This window comes from Limanda limanda, chromosome 15, assembly GCF_963576545.1.
Source record: "Limanda limanda chromosome 15, fLimLim1.1, whole genome shotgun sequence".
Classification (NCBI taxonomy): domain Eukaryota; kingdom Metazoa; phylum Chordata; class Actinopteri; order Pleuronectiformes; family Pleuronectidae; genus Limanda; species Limanda limanda.
This window is the reverse complement of record NC_083650.1, coordinates 5,020,429-5,042,327: the sequence shown is the minus strand read 5'-3', so window position 1 is coordinate 5,042,327 and position 21,899 is coordinate 5,020,429. Positions and strand designations below refer to the sequence as shown.

At 43.0% G+C, this 21,899-nt stretch overlaps 2 protein-coding genes across 2 annotated transcripts; both read right to left on the bottom strand.

The window, feature by feature from the left end:
• Positions 1 to 1,078: 1,078 nt before the first annotated feature.
• On the bottom strand, positions 1,079 to 14,843 carry LOC133020336 (deubiquitinase DESI2). The gene is made up of 5 exons (XM_061086860.1): positions 14,304 to 14,843; positions 6,360 to 6,432; positions 6,159 to 6,252; positions 4,358 to 4,499; positions 1,079 to 2,512 (listed from the first exon to the last, which is right to left on the bottom strand). Exons 1-5 carry the CDS (start codon positions 14,340 to 14,342, stop codon positions 2,237 to 2,239), a joined length of 624 nt encoding a protein of 207 aa, XP_060942843.1. The 5' UTR covers positions 14,343 to 14,843; the 3' UTR covers positions 1,079 to 2,236.
• Positions 14,844 to 15,274: 431 nt separating this feature from the next.
• mtrf1l (mitochondrial translational release factor 1-like) lies at positions 15,275 to 19,921 on the bottom strand. Its single transcript, XM_061087485.1, has 9 exons — positions 19,854 to 19,921; positions 19,064 to 19,510; positions 18,444 to 18,523; positions 18,229 to 18,333; positions 17,884 to 17,962; positions 17,533 to 17,696; positions 17,029 to 17,146; positions 16,560 to 16,696; positions 15,275 to 16,207 (listed from the first exon to the last, which is right to left on the bottom strand). The coding sequence occupies exons 2-9, from the start codon at positions 19,479 to 19,481 to the stop codon at positions 15,995 to 15,997; spliced, it is 1,314 nt and encodes a 437-aa protein (XP_060943468.1). The 5' UTR covers positions 19,482 to 19,510; positions 19,854 to 19,921; the 3' UTR covers positions 15,275 to 15,994.
• Positions 19,922 to 21,899: the final 1,978 nt, after the last annotated feature.

Sequence of the window (21,899 nt, the reverse complement as noted above, 5' to 3'; positions counted from 1 at the left end):
CTGAGTTTATCAAACATAAACAAAACAGACAAAAAGGCCAGAGTCCATAAAATATCATCGAAATACAATAGAGGATTTAAACAAACAGACAAACGTTTCCTGCTTGTCGTCCGTTGCTCAGCCGTCAAGGGAAACAGGTAAAATCAACGGAGACATATGTTTGACACCTTTTTGGGACGACAAGCATTGTGCAGCACACGTGGTGTTAACAGCATTTAGAGTTTGAGATGAGGTGCTGGTCTTTTTGCGAAAGCAGCCTTGTCTAGTAAAACCATCATTTAAGGTGATTAAACGAGAGCGACACGATGATTTCAATCAGTTTTTCCAACGTAAGTATAACATATGTATAATCTTTCAAAATAAAAGCTTGAAATGAGTTTGTGATGCTTTAAATTAACACCAGTGTGCGACATCCCTAACTGGACAGATGTGAGAAGTCTGACCTCTGACCTCAGGTCAGTTAGACTTAGGCCAACTTACTGGAGTGAAGACGAAACACTTTGCTTCCCACTTACAGATGAACACGCTGACGACTGGGAGCGGTCCAGTAAAACCACAGTAGTCCTCTACCGGTGGCCACTGGGTAGCTTGTAGGTTAAGTACCTTGCTCAAAGGCACCTTGGCAGTTGCTACTAAGAAAGAATTCACAATTTATTTCGCAGAACCCAGAACCCTCTCGGTTATAAAAAATCTTCTAACCTTTGAGTCACTGCGCTGCAACCATAATAATCGACGTGATCAACAACCGGTTATTAGTTCACAGGCTGATACAGGTTTGAAATTTGTGTCATTAAAGATGAGCTGGAACTGAACCCCTCCCAGGTGTGATGGGGATTTTTCTCCCATTTAGACTCTGGTCCTGGATCAGTTCATCTGTGTCTGGATAATGAGGCTGATTGTAGTTCTGGTTCAAGTCTCTCCAGCTTTCTGTGGTAGAAAAAGACGCCTGAGGTCCCGACGCACGCACAGCCTTCTGAGGAAAAGTCCAGAATCCAAACGCTGCTTTCAACTTTTCACAAATCAAATCATATAGAATATATTTACCAGCCACAGTCAAATTATACCAGTGCTCGACGAGAGGTGAATTAGATGTTTATTGCAGGTTTGATTTGATTGACAGCTCTCTCTGGGTCTTAAATTCACCCGTGGAAGTGAAGGCTTCTCGCCCGACTGAGCTCAGAGCAGTTAGGCCGTTTTCATACATGAAATCTGTAATAATATCCATAAAATTGGGTCCAGACATTTTGTGGACTTTGCCTTTCACATATGAAACACACAGCAGGAGATTGTCCGGGGGGGATAGAGCACGCAGGACACGACGTATAAATTACGCTACAGAAATCACATTTCTTGGGGTTTTGGTTTTAAGGCCCTCACTGTCAAAAGCTCTCAAATGTCATCGTCTTTTGAAGTTTACATCTTCGTTGGCATCTTCTCCGGCTGCTCTTTTTTACTTCCAGTTTCCTGCCTGTTCAGACATTTTCCTGCTGCATTCTCACATGGGCACGCTCAGACATTTAAACAAGGGGGGCTGGCAGGAGAAGGGACAGAAAATGTCCGGAGCAACTGACTCTTACATACAAGCACCTCCTGAAAATGTGTCTAAAAGCAGCTTTAGATTAGTCAGCTGCAAACATGTTTAAAACGATTGACGAGTAGTATGTGTTCCGCCCGTGTCAGAGTTCAAGTTTGAAGCGACAACCTTAGAAAAAAGTCAGAGTTGTCCCACTAAAGATGGGTTATTGGGACGTTTGGTTTGACCTCATGGTTTTAAGATGATCCAGACCTGCTCTTCCCTTTCAGTGTTCTGTCTTTCTGGGTTTAGCACCATCCTTTAAATAACTGCTGGTAAAATCTACATGTGGCTGGTAAATGTTCCTAAATTACGAAACACTTTGGTGTGAAACCAGCCCTGTTTCCATTCTGCGCAGTAATATGGCAGGTAAAATAAAGAACGAGTCTTGAGGGAGTAAATAGTGAATTGTGGAGGGGACTTTGTCAGCTGTTGTCAGACGTGGTCACCGGGAGACGATCCCGCCTTTGTCAGCGGCGAGATCTCCTTCCCCCTGCGAGGAGAAACTAGTCCAGTGCTCTGGATCATTGCAGGGATTTGGCCGATGTTCTTACCCAGAGCAGGGAGCCATCCAGGTCCTGACCGACTGTAGCTGGACTCATCAGCTATTCTGTTTGCTGACCACCAGTCCAGCCCTGTGTTTCCCGGCAGGCTTCGCAGGCTCTACCGTCGGGGCTGGTAGCGGGAGTGACGAGGCAAGGAGGTGGGGCTGGAAGAAGATGAGGGCGAGCAGGGCGACATGGAGGCCAGGGAGGCGGTGGCGGCGGCGTCCTCGGCCTCCTCCAGCTCCCCCGCTCCGTGGAGCTCCTGGCTGACGCTGGACTGTAAGGCGGCCGGGGTCAGCCACTCTTTGGGCAGGCAGGTCTGGAGGAAGGGCACGCAGGAGCTGAAGTAGGCCAGACGGTTGACCCAGCGAGGGATCTCCCGGCCACACAGGATCTGAGGAGGAGAGAAGGAGAGGAGGAGAAAGAGGAAAATGTTATAAAAGAGTTCTTGAAACAGCTCTGGTGCTGTGACAATGAATCGATTAATTGATTCGTAAATTAAAAGAAAAATAACCTTCATAATGGACTAAAGGCTTAAATAAATCTTCACTTTCCTTTGTTCACTAAACCAAAGCAAACACTTGTTACTTCCTCCTGGTTTGTTCATGTTTTCAAAGTCAGAAGTCGTCTGAGGACATAATCACTCTTTTTCGAGTTCAGCTGAGATTTCAGTGGAAGAAAAACAAATCTGAAGCGATGCATGTGTAACTTGAAAATACTTCCTGCCATTCTCTTGTGAGGTGACCCGAGTTTTTCAAACCTCAGGGGAACGATGTGACATTTCCTGACTTTCTGCGCCTTGAAGGAACAAACAGTGGCTCAAGGGACCAGCAGCTTGTACAGGAGCTGGAGGAGGAATGGATTTCTCTCTAACCTTCAGCCGACCAACACTGTCATTGTGAGGGCTTATTATCACCACTTAGCTCTGTCTGTGCTTTTACAACATCTTGAGACAAGTGGTTTCCCAGAAGCTCAGTAAGACAGTTTAAATGTACTTTAATCAAAACATCATCACAGATGCTGACGAGCTGTGTGTAAAGCCACATGCGAGACGGAGACAGAGGGTTTTCTTAAAAACGTCTCGTGGAGCCGATGACTTTACGTGTGGCGTCACATCCCAAGCAGCCAACAGATGGTTGTAAACTATGTTATCGTGCAGCAACTGCTCTGTGTCAGCTGGTTGAAGATTCCTTACCTCAGTCAGAGATGAGTGTGCTGCGACAGCAAGAAATCAACGCATATCACTTAGGCTCATGACCTCAGATGAGCACAGCCACAGCTCAGAGGAGAAATCCTAAATGTGCCAGAGGGAGCTGTGGTTGATCCACAACAATCTCTAGGTTTAGAGTTTGGCTTTAGCTGCAGGATTCACACGGGCTTCGTGTTTATACCCGTTTACATCCACAAAGTTTCAAATCACCAACATGAGCTGTACACCTCAGATCAGCAGGTTTTTTTCAGCAGACACCGAGCATGACTCTGGATAAAAATAACGCAGACTAGGTGGCAAGAGAAGAGGCATAAATCGGTTATTCAGAACCCTCAGAACCTTCACATAAACATGAACAACAGAGAACTGGCCCTCAGAGAACATCTTTTCATCTCTTCTGACCTTAAAGGACGTGATTCTTGTGCAGCGGCATCATCCAAATAATCAACTTACATACTGAGACTAAACCAAAGTGTTAACGGGGGTGCAGGGTGTGATCTGTGTTTCATAAAGACTGACGACCGAGTCATGCACGTCACACATTCTCTCTGCACAATTGATCGTCACACTTGATTTCTCAAAGCTGCTGCAACAACCAACCTACGTGTTCCATCCTTTTCATCTCCTCTTTAAGGCAACCATACATTTTAATGAGGTGACTACAAACATGAAAATGAAATCCTGCAGGCAGAACTCCCCCCCCACCTGGTAAACTGTGTCTCTGTTTATATCATATCACACGTTTAAACTGTGCATTTCTCTTTAAGAGTATCTTCAGCTGTGGTGTTTACTGTTTGTGAATATTGTTACTGTGTGTTTGTGTGTGTGTGTCAGCTGGCTCTGCGTGTCTGGGCTTGTATCAGTGTCCTAATCCCCGTCTCAGTGCTAGATGCTAACTGTAAGACTCCCTGCTCATTAGTCACACAAGGATAAGCTGATCATAAGCACACACACAAACCCACACACACACACACACAGATACGTGTAGCGAGGGTTACACATTATTCCATTATGTGTAAGTACACCTACCTCTGACAGCGCCGAGGAGAAGTGGTTGCAGTTCTTGTGCATGAGGTGGTAGGCGTTGCCTTTGTACTCCTTCCCCATCTCCTCCACGATCCGCTCCACATCCTCCTCTGTGAAGTCTGTGCTGCCGAGGACTATGGCTTCTCTGCAGAGGCAAGTGGGAACATTGTTACTCACCCACTTCCATCTCCAACACTTTTCTTATTACCTTCCATTCAAACATTTTTCTATCAGAAATACTGTGAAACACAGTAAGAGAGAACAAATACTGTTTGTCATTCATGTAAAAAAACCTCCTTAATGAACATTTTAGAGAAAATAACACATTGATCTGTTCAATAAGCAGAGTGATCTGCTTGGTCCTTATAAGGGGGGAAACATTTCTTGAATAATTGTTTTTCACTGGTATCAGACCAATATGGTGGATTCAGCCTGAGAAAGAAACCTGAACATGGTGGCATTTTGTCCTGGATGATCCATACTTATGGTCTAGAGGCCTGCATGGAGACAGCAAGTGTTTCTGAGCACCATGTCTGTGGGGGCGTGTGTGTGTGTGTGTGTGTGTGTGTCTGCCACAGGGCAGATCAACTAGAGCAGAAGTAATACACAGCAGCACAGTAGCTCTGGGTAGACACAGACACACAAACACAGACCCTTGGCTGATAACTGGAACACACAAACGTATTGAACTCACTGTCTCACCACCGAAACACACATAGTTCAACTTCAGCAGAACACTGCACTCGTGTTCACAAGCACTTTCGTTTCTGCAGTTCCTATAGACCCACTTGTTCTCAACTCAACAGCTTTGTTTTTCTCAGATCACACAGGTTTCATTACATCATGTAGCCTTTTTCGTTTCCATCTCATTTACTTCCATCGTTCAATAATCTTGACTGTAAACTGAACGTGATTCTATGCAGCTGATTCTCTCCCATTGTCTCTTTCATGTACAGTATCTCATGAAAAGTGAGTCACTTTATTTCTGCTCTGTCTCTTCTGTTCTCACTCCAAGACAAATCAGCTGCTTCACGAAAGGAGCGAAAAAAGTGTGAAATTTAAAAAAATGTCTGTCACATGCTGATCTCTCTTTCTCTCTCTCTACTTCTCTCCCGTGTATTTTATGTGACCTCCCTTTCCTCCAGCAGCAGTGAACAGCAGTAGAACTCGTGAGAAGAAGACACATTAACTGACTGGGTTAACACAGAAGCTCTGGAGGACGATGGTTTGACTCACTGGTCACGTTTAGTTCGGTGACGGCGCTTCCATCAAAATGTTCATCAAATGTGGAGCTGAGGTGATTTACAGACTGTTCGGTTGTCCCTGTCAGATTGTGACTCAATGCAACTCCACACAATTACATCCACTTTAGTGACCTTGTTACTGTAAATGCACGACAACAGGCAGCAGGTCAGTTCTTATCCCAACCTTAAATGTTGGAAAAATAAAAAGTAGATGAAGAAGAAATCTGGGTTTCACAGGAGAAACCACTCAGTTACTTAAGTTCATGTCAATCCACTCACCGATGAACCGAGAGACTGAATCTTGCAGGCTCACTGACTGCTGACCCAAGTGTGACCTAGGCTACATGTCTGTGTTCAAATGGTCTGTGTGTGCACATGATGTGTGACAGGCAGGGCGGCTCACAGAAAACATTATTTCATGATCAAGACGTCTTCTGACGAAATCAACATGAAAACAGGTTTCAGGCTGAAATTGAAATTCATAAAACTTTCTTCTTTACTCTGGAACCGCAGAACCACACCTAAGCTACACACAGTTTCACCAAATACTTCAAACTTACTTGAACTTGAAGGTGTCGCCTAGTTCAGTGGCATCGCCGGGTGTGATCTCAAAGATCCCTGAGAATGGGTACGGGTGTCCGCCATAGGCAAACTCTAAACACACACAACACAAAACCACACATTGGAGCACATTATCAGAAGACTAATCATAAGCAGTTGATCTGAAATGTGTGGTGTCGTATAAATCGGTGTAGTCTTACCTCTTCCATAGATCTCAATCCCTGAGTGAAACACTCCGATGCCCATAGAGCTGGTGAACTCATTGATCCAGTACTGAGACAGAAAGAGACACAATTAGTATGTTTTCAAATTATTATAATTTTTTATGAGAAAAAGTCCAAAATATTTAGTTTATAATAACATATAAAGAAGAAAAGCTCGATATCCTTTAATTTAAGAGGCTGCAAACAGAACATATTTGAACTCGACTCCCTATTTTGCTTGAAAAGTGACTGACACAATTTATTGATAGTTAAAGTACAGCACCTGCAAAGAAAAGCATATACACAATATCAATACATCTGAAATACACTGTCTGTCCAATCCAGTTGCTGCTCTGGCTCTGTAGTGGACTCAGATTTAAAGACAGCCCGATTAAAAAAATAAAATATAATAGTCAACAAGTTATTATCACATTTTTATAAACATTCAAGAAGCAGATCACTGCACAATTAAAAATCTAATTATTTTATATGATGTAATCTCCACTTGGAAACATCTAGAAGACTGTGTGAGCCCTACAGATGGCAGCTCCACAGCCAATATCCATGTTTGGATCACGCTTGAAATCCCTTGATGGCTTGCTGTGCTGTGCTGTTCTGTGGCAGCGAAATGCCTCAATGCAAACTTCACTCAGCAGAAACACACGGTGGAAAATCCAAACAGGATCCATGAGCAGAATCTTGTAAACAGACTTCATACAGATCCATAAAACCGCATTGACCTCAACTGCTTATTGTTCGATGATCTGCTTGAAATAAGATCTGAGCATCTCTGGTGTTTACACAAGATCTCTTATATACACACAGACAATAAAAAGAGAGACCCACACACAAACACACAAGACAGAGCGCTAAGATTCAGTGATGTCCGACACGAGCGTCTAATACATTACACAATAACGTCACTCATAAAAAATCACTCATACAAACAATATTCCACATTGAGCGACATGAATAATTCACAGCAATGATGAATGGTGGTGGTCCAGTAACATGCTCGCTATCTTGACCTTTTGACCTAAGGCAAGATGAAAAGTCTGGGGATAACTTAGGTTATTAAAAATCATACCGAGGCGAATGCTAATTCTTACATTTACTTTGGATTAAAACTAAACTGATCCATTGATCACATAGAAAGATAATGTGTCTAAGTCTTTTCAAAGGCTGATGCAGTGGAACCTTCTTCAGACAGAATTGAGACTCAAAAGGAAAATCAGCATTAGTCAAGGTTACGGTGAAGTAACTATGATCACTTCCTGTTTTCCATGCACCCACAGATGTACAGACAAACTGTCCCCGGATCATTCTGAGACTGAAGAAAAACCTGGTGATTCTCAGGCAGGTTCAGATTAAACGCCACAGTGATCTCCAGTTACAAGAGACACCAGGTGGAGCGGGTATCAAGTTCTCTGCACAATCAGTCTCTACCTTCTGCTGTTCAGACTCTTAAACTTACAATGCAAAACGTATTGAGGAGCCTGACAACCACCGTGAGCCATTTAACACCGTTACTCATACTTCCTCTCTATGGTTACACGTACAGCATGTAACTGCACATCGCTGGTGTCGGCAGAGCTGCTGGTCTGTAACACATATCTGCTTTGCATGTTAAGAGTTCAAAGATTAACTGTGATCATAAAAGTAATGGGGACACTTTACTGACCTCTGGCTGTTTGCATCACATTACAAACAGAGCAGTTTGAATGACTTATTTAATGTAAAGCCTGACTAATATATAGAAATATAGATATTAACCTTAATGGACATATCTGTGTTTATGTTTGCTGATATGCCCTGATAGGAAAACTTTATTTTACAAAACAAACACTGCAGAAAAGATGTACATTAATGTTTACAATTTCTGAATTCACTTTCTATATACTTGGTTGTAATTGTGTTTTATTTGTGTCCCTAATACAGAGTTCCTCTCTAATGGTTTCAGACAATAACAAACTTTAGGTCTTTGGAGTTTATGCTGTCGTACTAAGTGAAGCTGGAGTGAAGAGTCTCCTCTTTGATAAAATTAGATTCTAACTGTGAAGAGAAGCGAACCCAGGATGAGCAGTGAAGTGAGTGAACTGAAGGAGGAAAGTTAGACGACGGATCAAGGTTTGAATTCCTTGGAGAGGATTTTCCTCACGTGAGAATGAATAAGAAGGTTAAAGAAGGCAGTAAACAGTGCTGAGCTAAAACATGAAAACACTTCATTGATCAGTGGTGGCCTCACGCAGCACTCGTGGGTGGAACTGAAATGTGTAAGTATGGACTAATGTTTCATAATCCCTTCTTTCTCCTGAACCCGTCGACACAGAACAGTCTTTACCAACTTGAGGGTGATGCGTCAGTGATCTGTTTCAACAGAAACCATAGTCAGGAGATGACGCTGTTAACGGGACTGCTCGGTGTTGTAATACCACTACAAGAAAATACTGCTGAACAATGAGTCACACTGTCCCTTCACCACAGTGTTGCATTATAAAACACACTTCACCTCCAGTAGTGTAGTTGATTGTATTTCAAACTTATAATACTGCAGATACACAGCAGTGCATCCACCACCTTAATGTTCCTATAATTTCTTTGGGCAAGTAAATGCGAATGATACTGACCCATCACAGACAACAGAGGGCCGCTGAGTCACAACATTTCAGGCTGATGTCTCACACAGCTACCTGACCTACATACAGTCAGGTTGATATGTTAAAAAAATAATTAAAAAGGTTACAGCAAGAGTCAGTAAGTGACTTTATTTCCAGGCAAGATTAATGTCTCCCTCAATCTCATCTGAGGATTATGTAAACAGTGGAAAAAACATTACTGACATCCTGCTTGTTTCTGTTTTGTGTTTGTTTCTCTGAGCCTGGGAATTACAGCCGTCTGTGTTTCTATCTGCTGGTGTCACAGACACACAGAAGCTGCTTTAGTCTGGATTCACAACAGTTGTTCACAAACAGAGAACACAAACAGAGAACAGCTCACAAGGTGGAAGCACAGGCACAGACGGAGGTTGTGACACTCGCCCCCGGAGCCTCTTCACCTCCTTTTTCAGACATGACCTGAGGAAAATACCCAAACCCAATTTTTCTGACACATTTCAAATATGGAGAACGCAGCAGGAGATTTCCTGGGTCCTTCTCAACAATTGGGGTGGGGTCTGGGTAAGAAGAATGACGACTAGATTCCACTGCGGAAAGCACAGTGTTTACGACACATTGTTTTCATTCCCGAGTTGACAATCTTTGTCTGTGTCTATGGCAACGTGTATTCGTCCAGAGACATTTACATTCTTCCAGTTTCGTATTTTATTCATACAGAGCCACTGGGAAAATTTCAGGAAAAAGCCTCGAGTTCAGTTCCTGTCTGAAAGCAGCTTATGTTTACTCCCAATCCCTCTGAGTGGAGTGTTAGTTAGATACTTGTAATTGCAAAAGCACCCGCTTCAGTGTGAGTGAAAACCCCCATGTAGGATGAGTGTGTGTGTGTGTGTGTGTGTGTGTGTGTGTGCGTGTGTGTGAGAAACATTTTGGGTAGGCGAGTCAGTGAGAAAAAGCGGATTGCTTCCCTATCTGTTCACAACACAGAAGGTTTACCCCCCCACTCCCCCCGGCTAGTGAAATAAGACTCTTATCTTAGCGCTCGTTACTTCAAAGCCTGTTAAAAGCAGCCTCCTCCTCTTCCTCTTCCTCCTCTTCCTCAGCAGAGATGATGAGATGAGTGAGAGCACGGCACTATATCTACGTGTTAATGAATGAAATTAAGACGAACGCAGAGGAACCGGGGTGCTACAGTTAAATGTATGTAATATATTGAATCATCACAGCGTCACGTGCTGCCTTTCTGGGCTGCAACTTTCCTCTTTAAGGGATTATCACTGCTGACAGTGGGGAGCTGGATAATTAGCAGGGAGAAATTAAATGTCTTTAGTGTCACTGCTGCAGCGGGAACATTTAATCTGAAACCAAAGTGACAAACACACAGAACGAGGGAAGGAAACTGGGGGAAAGCCACAAATATTACACCTGTAATAAGATCAAACCACGATTAGGGTCAAAAATGATATACATGTTATAATCGTATTGTGATAATAAGCTCCCCATCGACTTTGGCTGGCAATAACGATAATAATAATAATACATTGAGGTAGTTGGGCAGTGATCTTTAAAACCTATAAACTGAATTCAATGCATTTTTTAAATATGCCAATACACTATAACTGTGTTAATGCCTAAACCTCTAGTATGAGCTTCTATTTAACTTCTGAACTGTGCAAGACTTTTTAAATTAGACAGTGCTACATGTTGCTACATTACACTACACCAGCTGAATCTGTGGTCTCCCACAAACATCACAGTGAAACTCATTATGTCATGTGTTTCGTTCAGCCTTGGCACACGTTACCTTGTAAACTGGACGGTAAAAAAAAATAAAAGAAATGACTGCTGCACGTCCCTGACAGATCCCGAGCAGCAGCCACAGCAAAACCTTCCACCAACACAGAGTAACACAAGCCGCTCTAATGTCCAAACGCACAGATACAGCAGTCCACGGTGTCCGGCTGGCAGGCAGACAGACAGGTGGCGTGCAGATAATGCTGTCTCATTAGAGCAGCGTACTGAAGCACTCAGAGCTGCCCAGGGAATCCACTTAGCCGAGACGGGAGCGGGACGGAGGAGAGGACTCGACAGAATGGGAATGGTGGAAGCAGGAGAGGGTGAGGGGCCAGATAGTCCTGAAAGTCACGTGACGTTATTGATCCTCGAATGTAACGGGGGGAAGTTGATGCCTCATCTGTGTTCTTTTGAGTAAGGTGTTTCAGTGTCTTCAGTGTTTCAGCCCCTGCCAACAACCAGGCTGCCCTTCAGCCAGCACTCACCAACACTGCTCATGCTCGCACACTCGCACAGCGTGAACATCTGATGATGGCGGTGGGGGTGGGGGGGGGGGTCCTGCAGGGTGTGCCGCCACTCTCCTGACCTCAGCTATTATCTCGTCAGTACAGTTTCCTGACTTCCTTTGAGCAAACAGACAGTCACCCAAGGGTCCCGTTCAGACCATGTAAAAGCACTGCATCGTAAAACATGGCCTTCTCATTCACTTCATTAAGACAGCTCAGAAAAGTAAGGACTGTTTAAAATATATATATAATTCTGACTCAGGTTTTCTGTCGCAAATCACAGTGTTATATGAAGATGCAGCCAGGATTGATAAGCTTAGCATCATGACGTGGGTGGGTGGGTGGGGAGGTGGGGGGTGTCGGCCCTCATCGCCAAAAGCTCTCAAATCTCATTGTCTTTCCAAGTCGACATCTTCCAGTTCCCCGTCTGTCACGTGTGAGAAATGTCCTCAACACGTCCACTCGCTTGCTGTGAAGTTTCCAGAAATGTTCCTGCTGTATTCTAACATGGGTCCTTACTCCCATTTTACTATAGGGGCTGGCAGGAAAAGGTTCTAGAAAATGTCCTGAGCAACTGATGTGGACATTTGCGTTCTCACATACAGCCCCTTATGGAAAGTACAGGAAATGTGTTGAGTGCATGTCTGAAAAGCAGTGATTCAGCAGCAAAGTGTCAGAGAGTCAGTCCTCCAGCTTCCACTGGAATTGATCTGTGTTTCAGAATTGATTAAACGTTAACATGAAGAAGATTTGGCCTCATAATCAACTTTTCTGTTCTGTGAGTCAAGTAATCAGCCAGTAGACACAAAGTCCACTGGTCAGTCAGTGAGCATGAAGCCAATCAGCCAATCAGCCAATCAGCCACTCCAAACCCTCATAACACGGTCGGCCACTTTTCCGACACTACTCAAGTCTGAGCTCTCTAATCAATACACAGAGGAAGCGTAGAGAGGAAAGACTGAATCAGGAGCAGCCATCATCCCTTTGATTTCACTGAGCACCAGGACGCCACTGCAAACAATCCAAAAGTCTGGTTACCACAGCAGCACGAGCAGAAAGAACCAAAATATGCATGGGTGTGAGTCGATGTGCAAGCACATGCACAGACCACGGAATTCCTTCACTGAGCAAAATGCGCAATCATTCTCCCACTCTCACATGCACACAAAGAGAACACACAATGAGCAATTGTAAAAGTAATTTCCATGCATGCGTGTTAGATGTGTGTAGCGTGAAGCATGTGCAGCTTCTGTTAGCGTGTCGACGTGTGCTGAGGAACCCTGCAGCAGTGCACATGAAGGGAAACCAGAGGGAAAGATAAAAGCTCTTCAGTGGTCTTTACAGAGAAGGAACTAATGTGGACAGCAAGTCAAGTGAAAAGCCAAGAGGAAGTGAAAGAAGGAAGGGGGGGGGGATAGGAGAAAGGGAGAGAGGGGGGAGGAGAGAGAAGAGAGACTGACAAGAGGCAGAAGAAAGGAAGGTATAGAGAGAGACGAGATGGAACAAATGCAGTCACTATATGGTTATATATGATTCTATTTTCTACAAGTGAATTGTACAGGTTCTCACAGTTTAACGACCCTGTAGCTCTCAGTGTGAATCCATAAGAAACGGCCTCCAACGTTAAGACCTCAGGCCTCAGATGATATATTGACCATCAGCTGAAAGGCAGCACAACAGCAATAAATCAGATTAAAAATAGAAGTAAAGTAACCGGGTCTCTCGCTGAAAGGAGGAGGACCTTCTTATCGATCCAGGAATAGAAGTACATCTTCTCAGGTGTCTCCTGGTGTCTTCTTGACTTTTGAAAGTATTGAGGGAAGGAACAAAATGGAACCAAGAAAGCATGTCTCCTGCCTAAGCGCTGCCGATTCAAGTCCAGCTGTAAGCGTACTCTTTCCAACACTAAATCTATATCAATCAATGATTCATCGACAGATCTATCAGACCCCCCCCCTTCTGACTCACCCCTGCGTGGTGACAACACCATGACTCAAATTCTCCTTCTGAAACAAAGAGACGTGCGTTTCCTCCTCAGGAGAAGAGTTGATTGGGTGAAATTTAACATCCACTTGTGATTTGGCAGCATTTTGGCTTCAAACCCCATGTTTTTTCTATGACATCAGGCTGAGAGCAGGGTTAATAAACCACTGACTCTTTGATGGTGACCACGTTCTACTGTGAATATTTCACTTGAGCCACTTTGCTGTTTTGGCAACAGCGGATTAGAAAGTACACGAGGACCGATTTGGCTCAATTCCTGATACGGAACCCCGGTATTTACAGAACAAGACATATAGTGTGTGGGGGGGGGGTTGTGTGTGTGTGTGTGTGTGTGTGTGAGCTAAGGGTTATTTCCCATTTTTAAAAAGCACATTTTAAACTCATCTTTCATGCGTTATGTCCTTTTAGTGTTTTATCTTTTTAAGTGTTTTGAGGGTAAAGGTGCAATATTCAACTCACTTTTATTGTGCTTTATTATTCTGGCTCTTACACGTTATGTCCTTGTGTCTGTTACACACTGTGTTGTTTTGCAGCTGCTACTTTGGCCCAAGAAAAACGAATACAAATATACTTTGTGAACAACAAAAGTATATTTGATTGGACTGGAGATCGTGCTGCTACAGGACCTGTGTGTTTTAACATCATCTGACACTTCAGGTCACTTTCTGCTGCTGATTCAGCTCCTCGTTGCCAGATCCCATTGTGTATTCTGCTGAGAAAAGAACAGGTGAACCATCCCCTCAATGTGAAATAAAACGTAAATTAGCCGAGTTATACGTAACAAATGAAGGCCGAATTAAGGATTGATATAATGTCATTGGTGAATAGGCTTTAGTCTTTAGGTGTATGCTTTGTACCTCTGCTGAAAACGAATTCAGCTTTAAATCAGCTGTTTTTCCTCATGGAGTTTGGCGTAACGTCCGGGGATTGTTGGTATGGCTACGCCAAAACAACACTGAACCGTTGTCCTTTGATAAAGTAGCCAATAATTAATAATAAACACCCACTGGCACCTCTTCACCTACCATATCATACACGTTTAGGATGATCGGCTCGTTTGCCATCCCTGGCAGCGGCAGTGTCCTCCCGCTACGTCCCTTCTTCTCTGCGGGTCTCCCTCCTCCTCACACCCCCGGCTCCTCGGCTCCTTTCCCCCGGTGAGAGATCCGAGCTGTCGCCCTCTCTGAAAATAGACCTCGGTCCTCCACCTTGGTTTTTTCCACCCGGTGCTTCCAACGACGGATTTTTGGTACAATTCAGCCCCTACAGCCTGGTTTGGAATCGCGGCGGGTCCGAGGATGTGTTCCCACCACCGTGCAACATCTGCCGGGCTTTGTCCGGAGCCTCCCCGCCTCACAGAGCTCCAGCGGCGGCGGAGGACATCGGAGCCTCTCGCTGGGCAGGAACGTGTCGTCCAGGAGCCGCGTTGACACGGAGGAGCTGAGATTTCATCTTCACCCACCGAGAAGCGACATGACGAGGAGATGTATTCCACTGGAAACAACGACTTCCTTCTGCCTTGTCCTCCGCTTGCTAACGGTAGCTCCGGAGCTGCTTGGGCCGGGGGCAGGATGCGGCCGCTGGGGGAACAGTGGTCCGGGAGGAGGGTGGTGGGCGAGCGGAGCGATGACAACCACTCGATTCATCAACCTGCGGGCATTGTGGGTGATGTAGTTCTTATGATACATGCAACAAGCCAATATTCAATCATAATAATGATTATAATAATAAACTGTATCTATACAGCATAAGAAAAGGAGTTTACAAAGAAAGACAAGTTGTCAAAACCACGTTTAGGTGTTCGGAAACAAGGTGGTTTTCAAATTAAATTAATAATTATAGATATGTCACATGAAAACTGTTTATTAACACATAAAAGCAGTAATATGACGATAAGAATGGAGGAAGATGAGTGAAAAAAACAACTTTTTCAAATGAAAAGCATTTCACTTTTATTCTTATCAACTTAAAGGTACACAACAAAACATAACTTGTTTAATGAAGTATTTGATAGCAAGTAAGTACCCTACTAAGCAGATACCCCCTATGTGATATCACATTTTAATTCACAGAGCTGTATATTATTTGGTTCTGAACCAAATTGCTGATAGATGTCAGTCCCATAAACATGTTTTTTCGCATCGAGATCCATCAATTATTCTCTGAGAAATCAAGAGAATTTAGTGAGTCGTCCTTTATGCGAGTCTCTTGATTCTTCCCTGACCCCAAAACGGCATCATTCCAAGTCCAAGTTTTGTGGACATCTGTTGTTGTTTCTACAAACAAATGCACATGGCTGAAAATGTGACCTCCTTTTTAATGGGTTTTTCCTGACCCATAATACATCCTTCCACCAAATATTGAGGAAATATTTATTGTGACATAAAAAAACAACATGAACTACTTCAGAAGTTCTCAGGGGAGCATGTGCCAAGCCACTCCATAGTGCAGTCACTTAATTTGCCACTTATAGGTGTGTTTAAATAAATAAGTATAAATGGCTTCCGCTTATCCATGTGTATAAAAGAAAATCACCATATTTCTAACTCTGGATGGGCAGAAGCAGAAGCATTGAGACTTGGTCCCCATCTTGGTCCTTTTCCTTGTGGTTTCCACAGTAGAATTTGATGAACACATCAACAAAGACCTACAATATATCATATATTGTATTTATGTAGAAACCTCTCTTCAAAATCCCTTTTCCTCTGAGATAAACTCATGAACCCCCCTGATCGTTTTCTCCCAGCAGTTCCATGAGCGTCTCCTGGTTGGAGAACTCATGCAGCGAATAGTTCATCTCGTCCAGCAGCTCCTCTCCCAACAGGAAGCTCTTGACATCGTGCACGGTCATGCCGATCCGGTGGTCTGTGATTCGGTCCTGGGCGAAGTTGTAGGTCCGGATCTTCTCCGATCGGCCTTTGGTGCCAATCTGGAGGAAGAGAAAACTATCAACAACTGTTTGGTCCATTTGTTGACATTGTGTTTTTATTTCTTCAATGCTTTGTTTTTGCTTTGCTGTCTTTTCTTTTAGACGGATTATTATATACACCACTTTTTAGCAGACAAGACACAACATTGCTTTTTACAATGTCTTCATATATTTGTTCCGCTGGTTAATTACATTTTATTTCAATGGTATATGATGACACCATCCTTAAAACTAAATTTCAGCACCAGGTGAAGATTTCGACTCATGTCTCCTTCTTGCAACATTACAGCATCATTAATCAGTCATTTAACATTATATTTAAACGCCATTATAAGTATTCCACTGTCTTCACCTGTACTTTGCGCTGGTTGTAGCGTTTGCTGGTCACCTCCTCCAGCTTCCTGCTGTACAGCTTTGCTCTCAGGGCCTTCATGGCTTTCTCCTTGTTCTTCAGCTGGGATCGTTCCTGCTGACACTCTGCGACCACGCCTGATAAAACACACACATGACAACTGTTCTCGTGTGGCCACTTAATTTACATTTACAAATTAGTCACTGCAAAAGGTCCTGAGAACCTGTTTTCTCCAACATGAATACAGTTTTGTTGGGTTGGTTTTTAAAATTTACATGAAATACTTTTGTATTCGCTGGATGGAAGTGGGTGGGGATCAATCAAAGCTTGACGTTTCCAAGTTCTATGAAATGCATTTATTAACAGCATCATTGCTTCACGTGTCAGGGGATTAATTGGGGAACATTCGTATGTGTATGAAGACAAAAGTCCAACAACATTATAACTATTCCAATACAAGTTGTGTTACCTGTCGGCAGATGAACTATTCTGACTGCACTGTCTGTGGTGTTGACGCTTTGGCCTCCAGCTCCACTGGCCCTCATAGTATCTATCCGCAGGTCCTTCGGATTTATTGTGAAAGAGATCTGAAAAGAACACGTAAACAATTATTTATGTGCGTCTAAATTTGCAGAAGCAGAATAGTTCAACTCTCATCCACCTGGCTGCATTGTAAATAAGTGTTAAAACACTAATGAGAAAGGAAGGAATTGTTAAAACAGGCATTCTTTTATAACAAATGAGGTAAACTTCCCCAAATTAAACCCAAAATAGGACTCTTACGTATTTTTGTAGATTGTTTCTGATTGACTAACAAAGGACAAGCAATAGCTGCCCAAAAATAAGAAATACTCTCATCTCAACAAAATAACTTTTTCTACCTTAATGATCCATCACTTTTTCACTGCAATGATTCCTGTAAGAAAACTACAGATTTTTTTCTGTGCCATCCATCCATCCTGTTCAACAGTACCTTTGTGGGTTGGGGGAGGACAGCCACAGTCATGGTGCTGGTGTGCATTCGACTCTGTTTCTCAGTCTTGGGAACCCTCTGCACTCGGTGGACTCCACCTTCGAACTTCAATCTCTTGTAGCTCTCGGGGCCGCTGATACTGGCCGAGGCGTGACGTAGTCCACCTGGGTGAGGAGAGTAAAGCACACCAATACTGGAATGTTAGTCACTAATTCATGATAGCGGGGATCACTGGGGATATTGCTGATATTAGCTTTTATTTATTCAACTTGTTTTTGTTTGCCTAACCATATCTTGGAGTGTTGTGTCCCTGGAACTGTTTGTTATGCTTGGATTGAGCTGACCACTGACCTATCTCGCTGGTCATGTGCTCCAGGACGTCAAAGGACCAGCCATGGTGCTGGGCAAAGCCGTGGTACATGTCAAACACCTTCAGAGGAGAAGAGACCAGTCATCAGGCAAATACACAGAATGTGTTAGGATTTTTTATATTGATTTTAATGATGAGTCTCATTCTAATGTTTCTACTGATGGTGGAAAATCATATGATGTTTCTGTGCGTAGGGTCATGACCAAAACCGCATTTGTATTTTTGTCCAACTTGTTTTAATATGTATTTATTGTTTTTTCTTTGGGTAAATGTGCTTCTTCTTTGTTATGTATTTACTATTCAGGTACTTATAATTAATTCCACACCTCATTAGTGAACAGCATGGCTTCCTGACCCCCAACACCAGCTGTGACCTCCAGTATGAGGTCACTCAGATCAGCCTCCTCCTCAGGGATCAACAGATCCAGGATCTGATTGGTGAAGCAGCAAATGGAAACATCTTCAGTTAGTTAATGACTTTACATGTGATAATGACCATCTTTGTTTAAGATGTCACTGATCTGAAACGTCTCACTTCTACCTTTTGTCTAAGGTCTTGAATATCTTGCAAGCAGCCGTCTCTTTCCATCTCCGCCAGCTCTTGAAGTTCAGGGTCTTCATCTTTCAAGAGAAACGAAAACGTAAATTGTCAAAAATTACCCAAATGTTTACATCCAAGCCTTTCATATCTCTGATTGTACTGAACTACTTCATAGCAACCGTAAGTTGTTTTTCTTTAATTTAACTTGAATGATTCCAATCTAGTCAATGTTGCAATATACAATTGCAAAACACAGGGATTAAGGCTGTTTATCAATGATTTCTGAAAACTGTAGCAACAGTAGTGCTTACATTTTGCTGTGGAAGAAAGGGCTGTGCCTGAAACCTAACCTGGGCGGTAATTAAAAGGTTTGTGATTGCACCTTTCCTTTACTCCTTTCCTTAATGACTAATATTGACATTGGTAGTTCAGACGGGAACTAAATTTACTGTGTAGGTAGATTGTCTGTGTGCTTCCTATCTGACATTGTTAACCCCAGCCTTGAATTAAGTACAGATTGAGACAGTTTGAAGCAATGTGTGGTTAAGTCGTATTCCACCCACTACCTTCATTCAATCTGTGAACTGTCCCTGTGTGGGGGGGCAGCAGAGCAGTCTCACCTCTCAGCAGCGCCTCCGTCTCTGTGATCTCTTTGTGTTTGGTGTCCAGCTCCCTGATGCACTGGACGAGAGGAGCCAGCAGTGACACTCTGCTCCTCTTGGCGCTCAGCTCCTCCTCGCTGCACCGCTCCTCCATCGCACTGTGGTTCACGACTGTCAGACACTCACTGTACTCCGCCTCCATCCTCTTCAGGTACTCCTGCAGAGACATGCGGGCGAACAGCTCGTCCACCGACAGCAACCTGGCCCCCAGCAGCGGTGCACCGGTGTGAACAGCTCTGGCACCACTGCATCGGTGGTGATGGAATCCAACAGTTTGGCTGAGGATGTTTGGTGATTTTTGAAAAGGATGTTGCAACCTATTGAAGACGCACTCACTTCCTGTGAGAAAGAGGGTCACAGCTCTTCTGAAAGCCATCGCACGAGCTGATTCAGACTGAAGATTGACTGTAACCAGACAGAAACATGTCCAGGTTCTACCAACTATATTTTAATGAAATTTCATATTTGGTGAGATTCACATCGCAAAAAACAACAATAAGTGAAAACTTGAAACTCAGAGAAACAGATGTAAATTAGCTTGTTGCTATTGAACAATGGATTTTACATTAGACTTGGGACGAACACTTCACTGACAGTTTCCTCGTCATCTAATGAGACCTTCAAGTTCAGATAAAAAACTGTAGAACGCCTCTCTCACGTTTTCCCTGTCATCGGAAACATCGCGGTGACTAAGACGAACCTGTTTCCTGTCACGAATGTCTGAAAGGTTATTAAACGAGTCACTAACGAGGGTTGTTGTTAGAAGTATTGCTCCTTCACCACCTCACGTAAGGGCGCAGCCATATTGGATCTTCTTCTTCTTCGTCTCTGGGGTTAAACGGCAGCTTGTATCCACGGTGTTGCATTACTGTCATCTACTGGAGGTATGTAACTCCTACAGTTTCTGATAATGTCCAGTTTCCCTATAATAGGATAAGTCTCGTCCTTTATTAATTCAGTCCATGTGCCTGTCTACTCACAGCACTCACACTTGGAGAGTGAAATAAATAAATGGGGATTTGATACAACATAAAGAAAACAATATAATACCCTAACTTAGATTGCTTACTTTGTAAATCCACAACTCCCTGTTTTATATATGTGTTTGCATTGGTTTTAAATCCCACTCTTCTGCAAAAGCAACTATATATTAAAAGGGATCAACTGGTATTTCAATAAAAACTCAAGCATATGCAAGAATGTCAGAAGTATAACATTAACTTAGAGCTACTGTAAAAGACGAGGTGTCTGGATAAGGGAGAGATGCAGGACTCAAGGCCTCAGTGGATATTCAGTTTTGCTGATGGATATTTGCACATAAAATACACAGTAAGTGTCGAGCTGTCAGTGGCCTGCTGTGCCCGTCCTGCTCTGAAGTTGTAACTAAAATGACTCCGTGGATGTGTAAATTGGACATTGAATTTAAACAAGGGTCGTTCCTGGAAGCATTTCATTAGAATAATGCAGTATGCTGAGAAGGTGTCAACCCCCCCATGAAAATAAACCCAGCTTCACACGTTCTGTGTCTCCGTGTCTCTGTCTGTCACTGACTTCGGATAGTTTTGTAATCTCCTCTACAGTTTCACTTCCTTGTCTCCCTCTTATTTGGCATTGAACACAAATATCAAAAAGCACCCTATTAGATCCTGGTTATGTGTTGAGCAGGGATTTCTTCCGTGGCCTCTTTGCCCATTTACGACAATAAAATGCATGCAATAGTGAGAAGTTTAAATTGAAACAGACATGCTAATGTGAACTTAACCAAACTACCACATCCCCCAACTGCCCCCTGTCAGGTTTCAATGAAAGAGTCCCACATTCCGGGCAGAGGTGTGAACTAAACGGTCCTGTGTCTCACAGGCCTTTTAGCATTTGCTTCCCACAAACAGCAGGATTACTGACAGACGAGAATTCAGCTCGGTCTCCTCTTTTTGAGTTTGCTTTGCTTAAATCCCAGTCACTGGTACAACATTAAATAATGTTCTTAAGGAACATTTTAGTTTCAATGAGAGTTTTTGTCCAAAATAACCTGAAACAGAACTACGAAGGATTATACACATTTTCTATTTACACATACTGTACCTCTTAGCCTCAGGGGAGAATATGCAATGCGTAACAGTTTAAACATTGAATTACATAAACCATTTTTGCACAATGTAAAGGAAAATAAAGTCATGAGTAGTTAGTGCTAATTGTAACCTTATCAATGCAATAAAACGTTGACACTGAATCCATGTCCCCAACTGAGAAGGATGAGGAAGTATTTTCAAAAGAACTTTAGAGACAGTAGATAAGTAAGTAATTAAGTAAATGTTATATATAAAGCACCTTTCAAAATCAGAGTTACAAGGTGCTGCATGTTTAAAACAAACATTAAGATGAAAACAGGAAATCACAGAATAAAACACAAACAATAGAAGAACTTAATCTTCACAGATTGCAAAAACAAAGGAACCATCAGGACTTGACCAAGTTAAAATACTTAGGAAATAGTTTTTGTAAACAAACTTCTTTAAACTGTTGATGGACTCTGCATTTTTCACAACTAAGTGAAGACGGTTCCCACAGGCTAGGAGCCGAGACAGAAAAGACCCTGTCACCTTTAGATACGTCATGTCATGTGGCAAAGAACCTTATGGAATATATTTTATTCTATACAAGTTTCTCCATTTTTCATTGCTTTTTCCATTCGTCTGTGTCTGTGTTTCTTTTTTAGTTCATCTGCATTGGTGAATGTAATATTTTAAGACAAGATAAGATAATGTATTAGCCCCACAATGAGGCAATTTGCTGT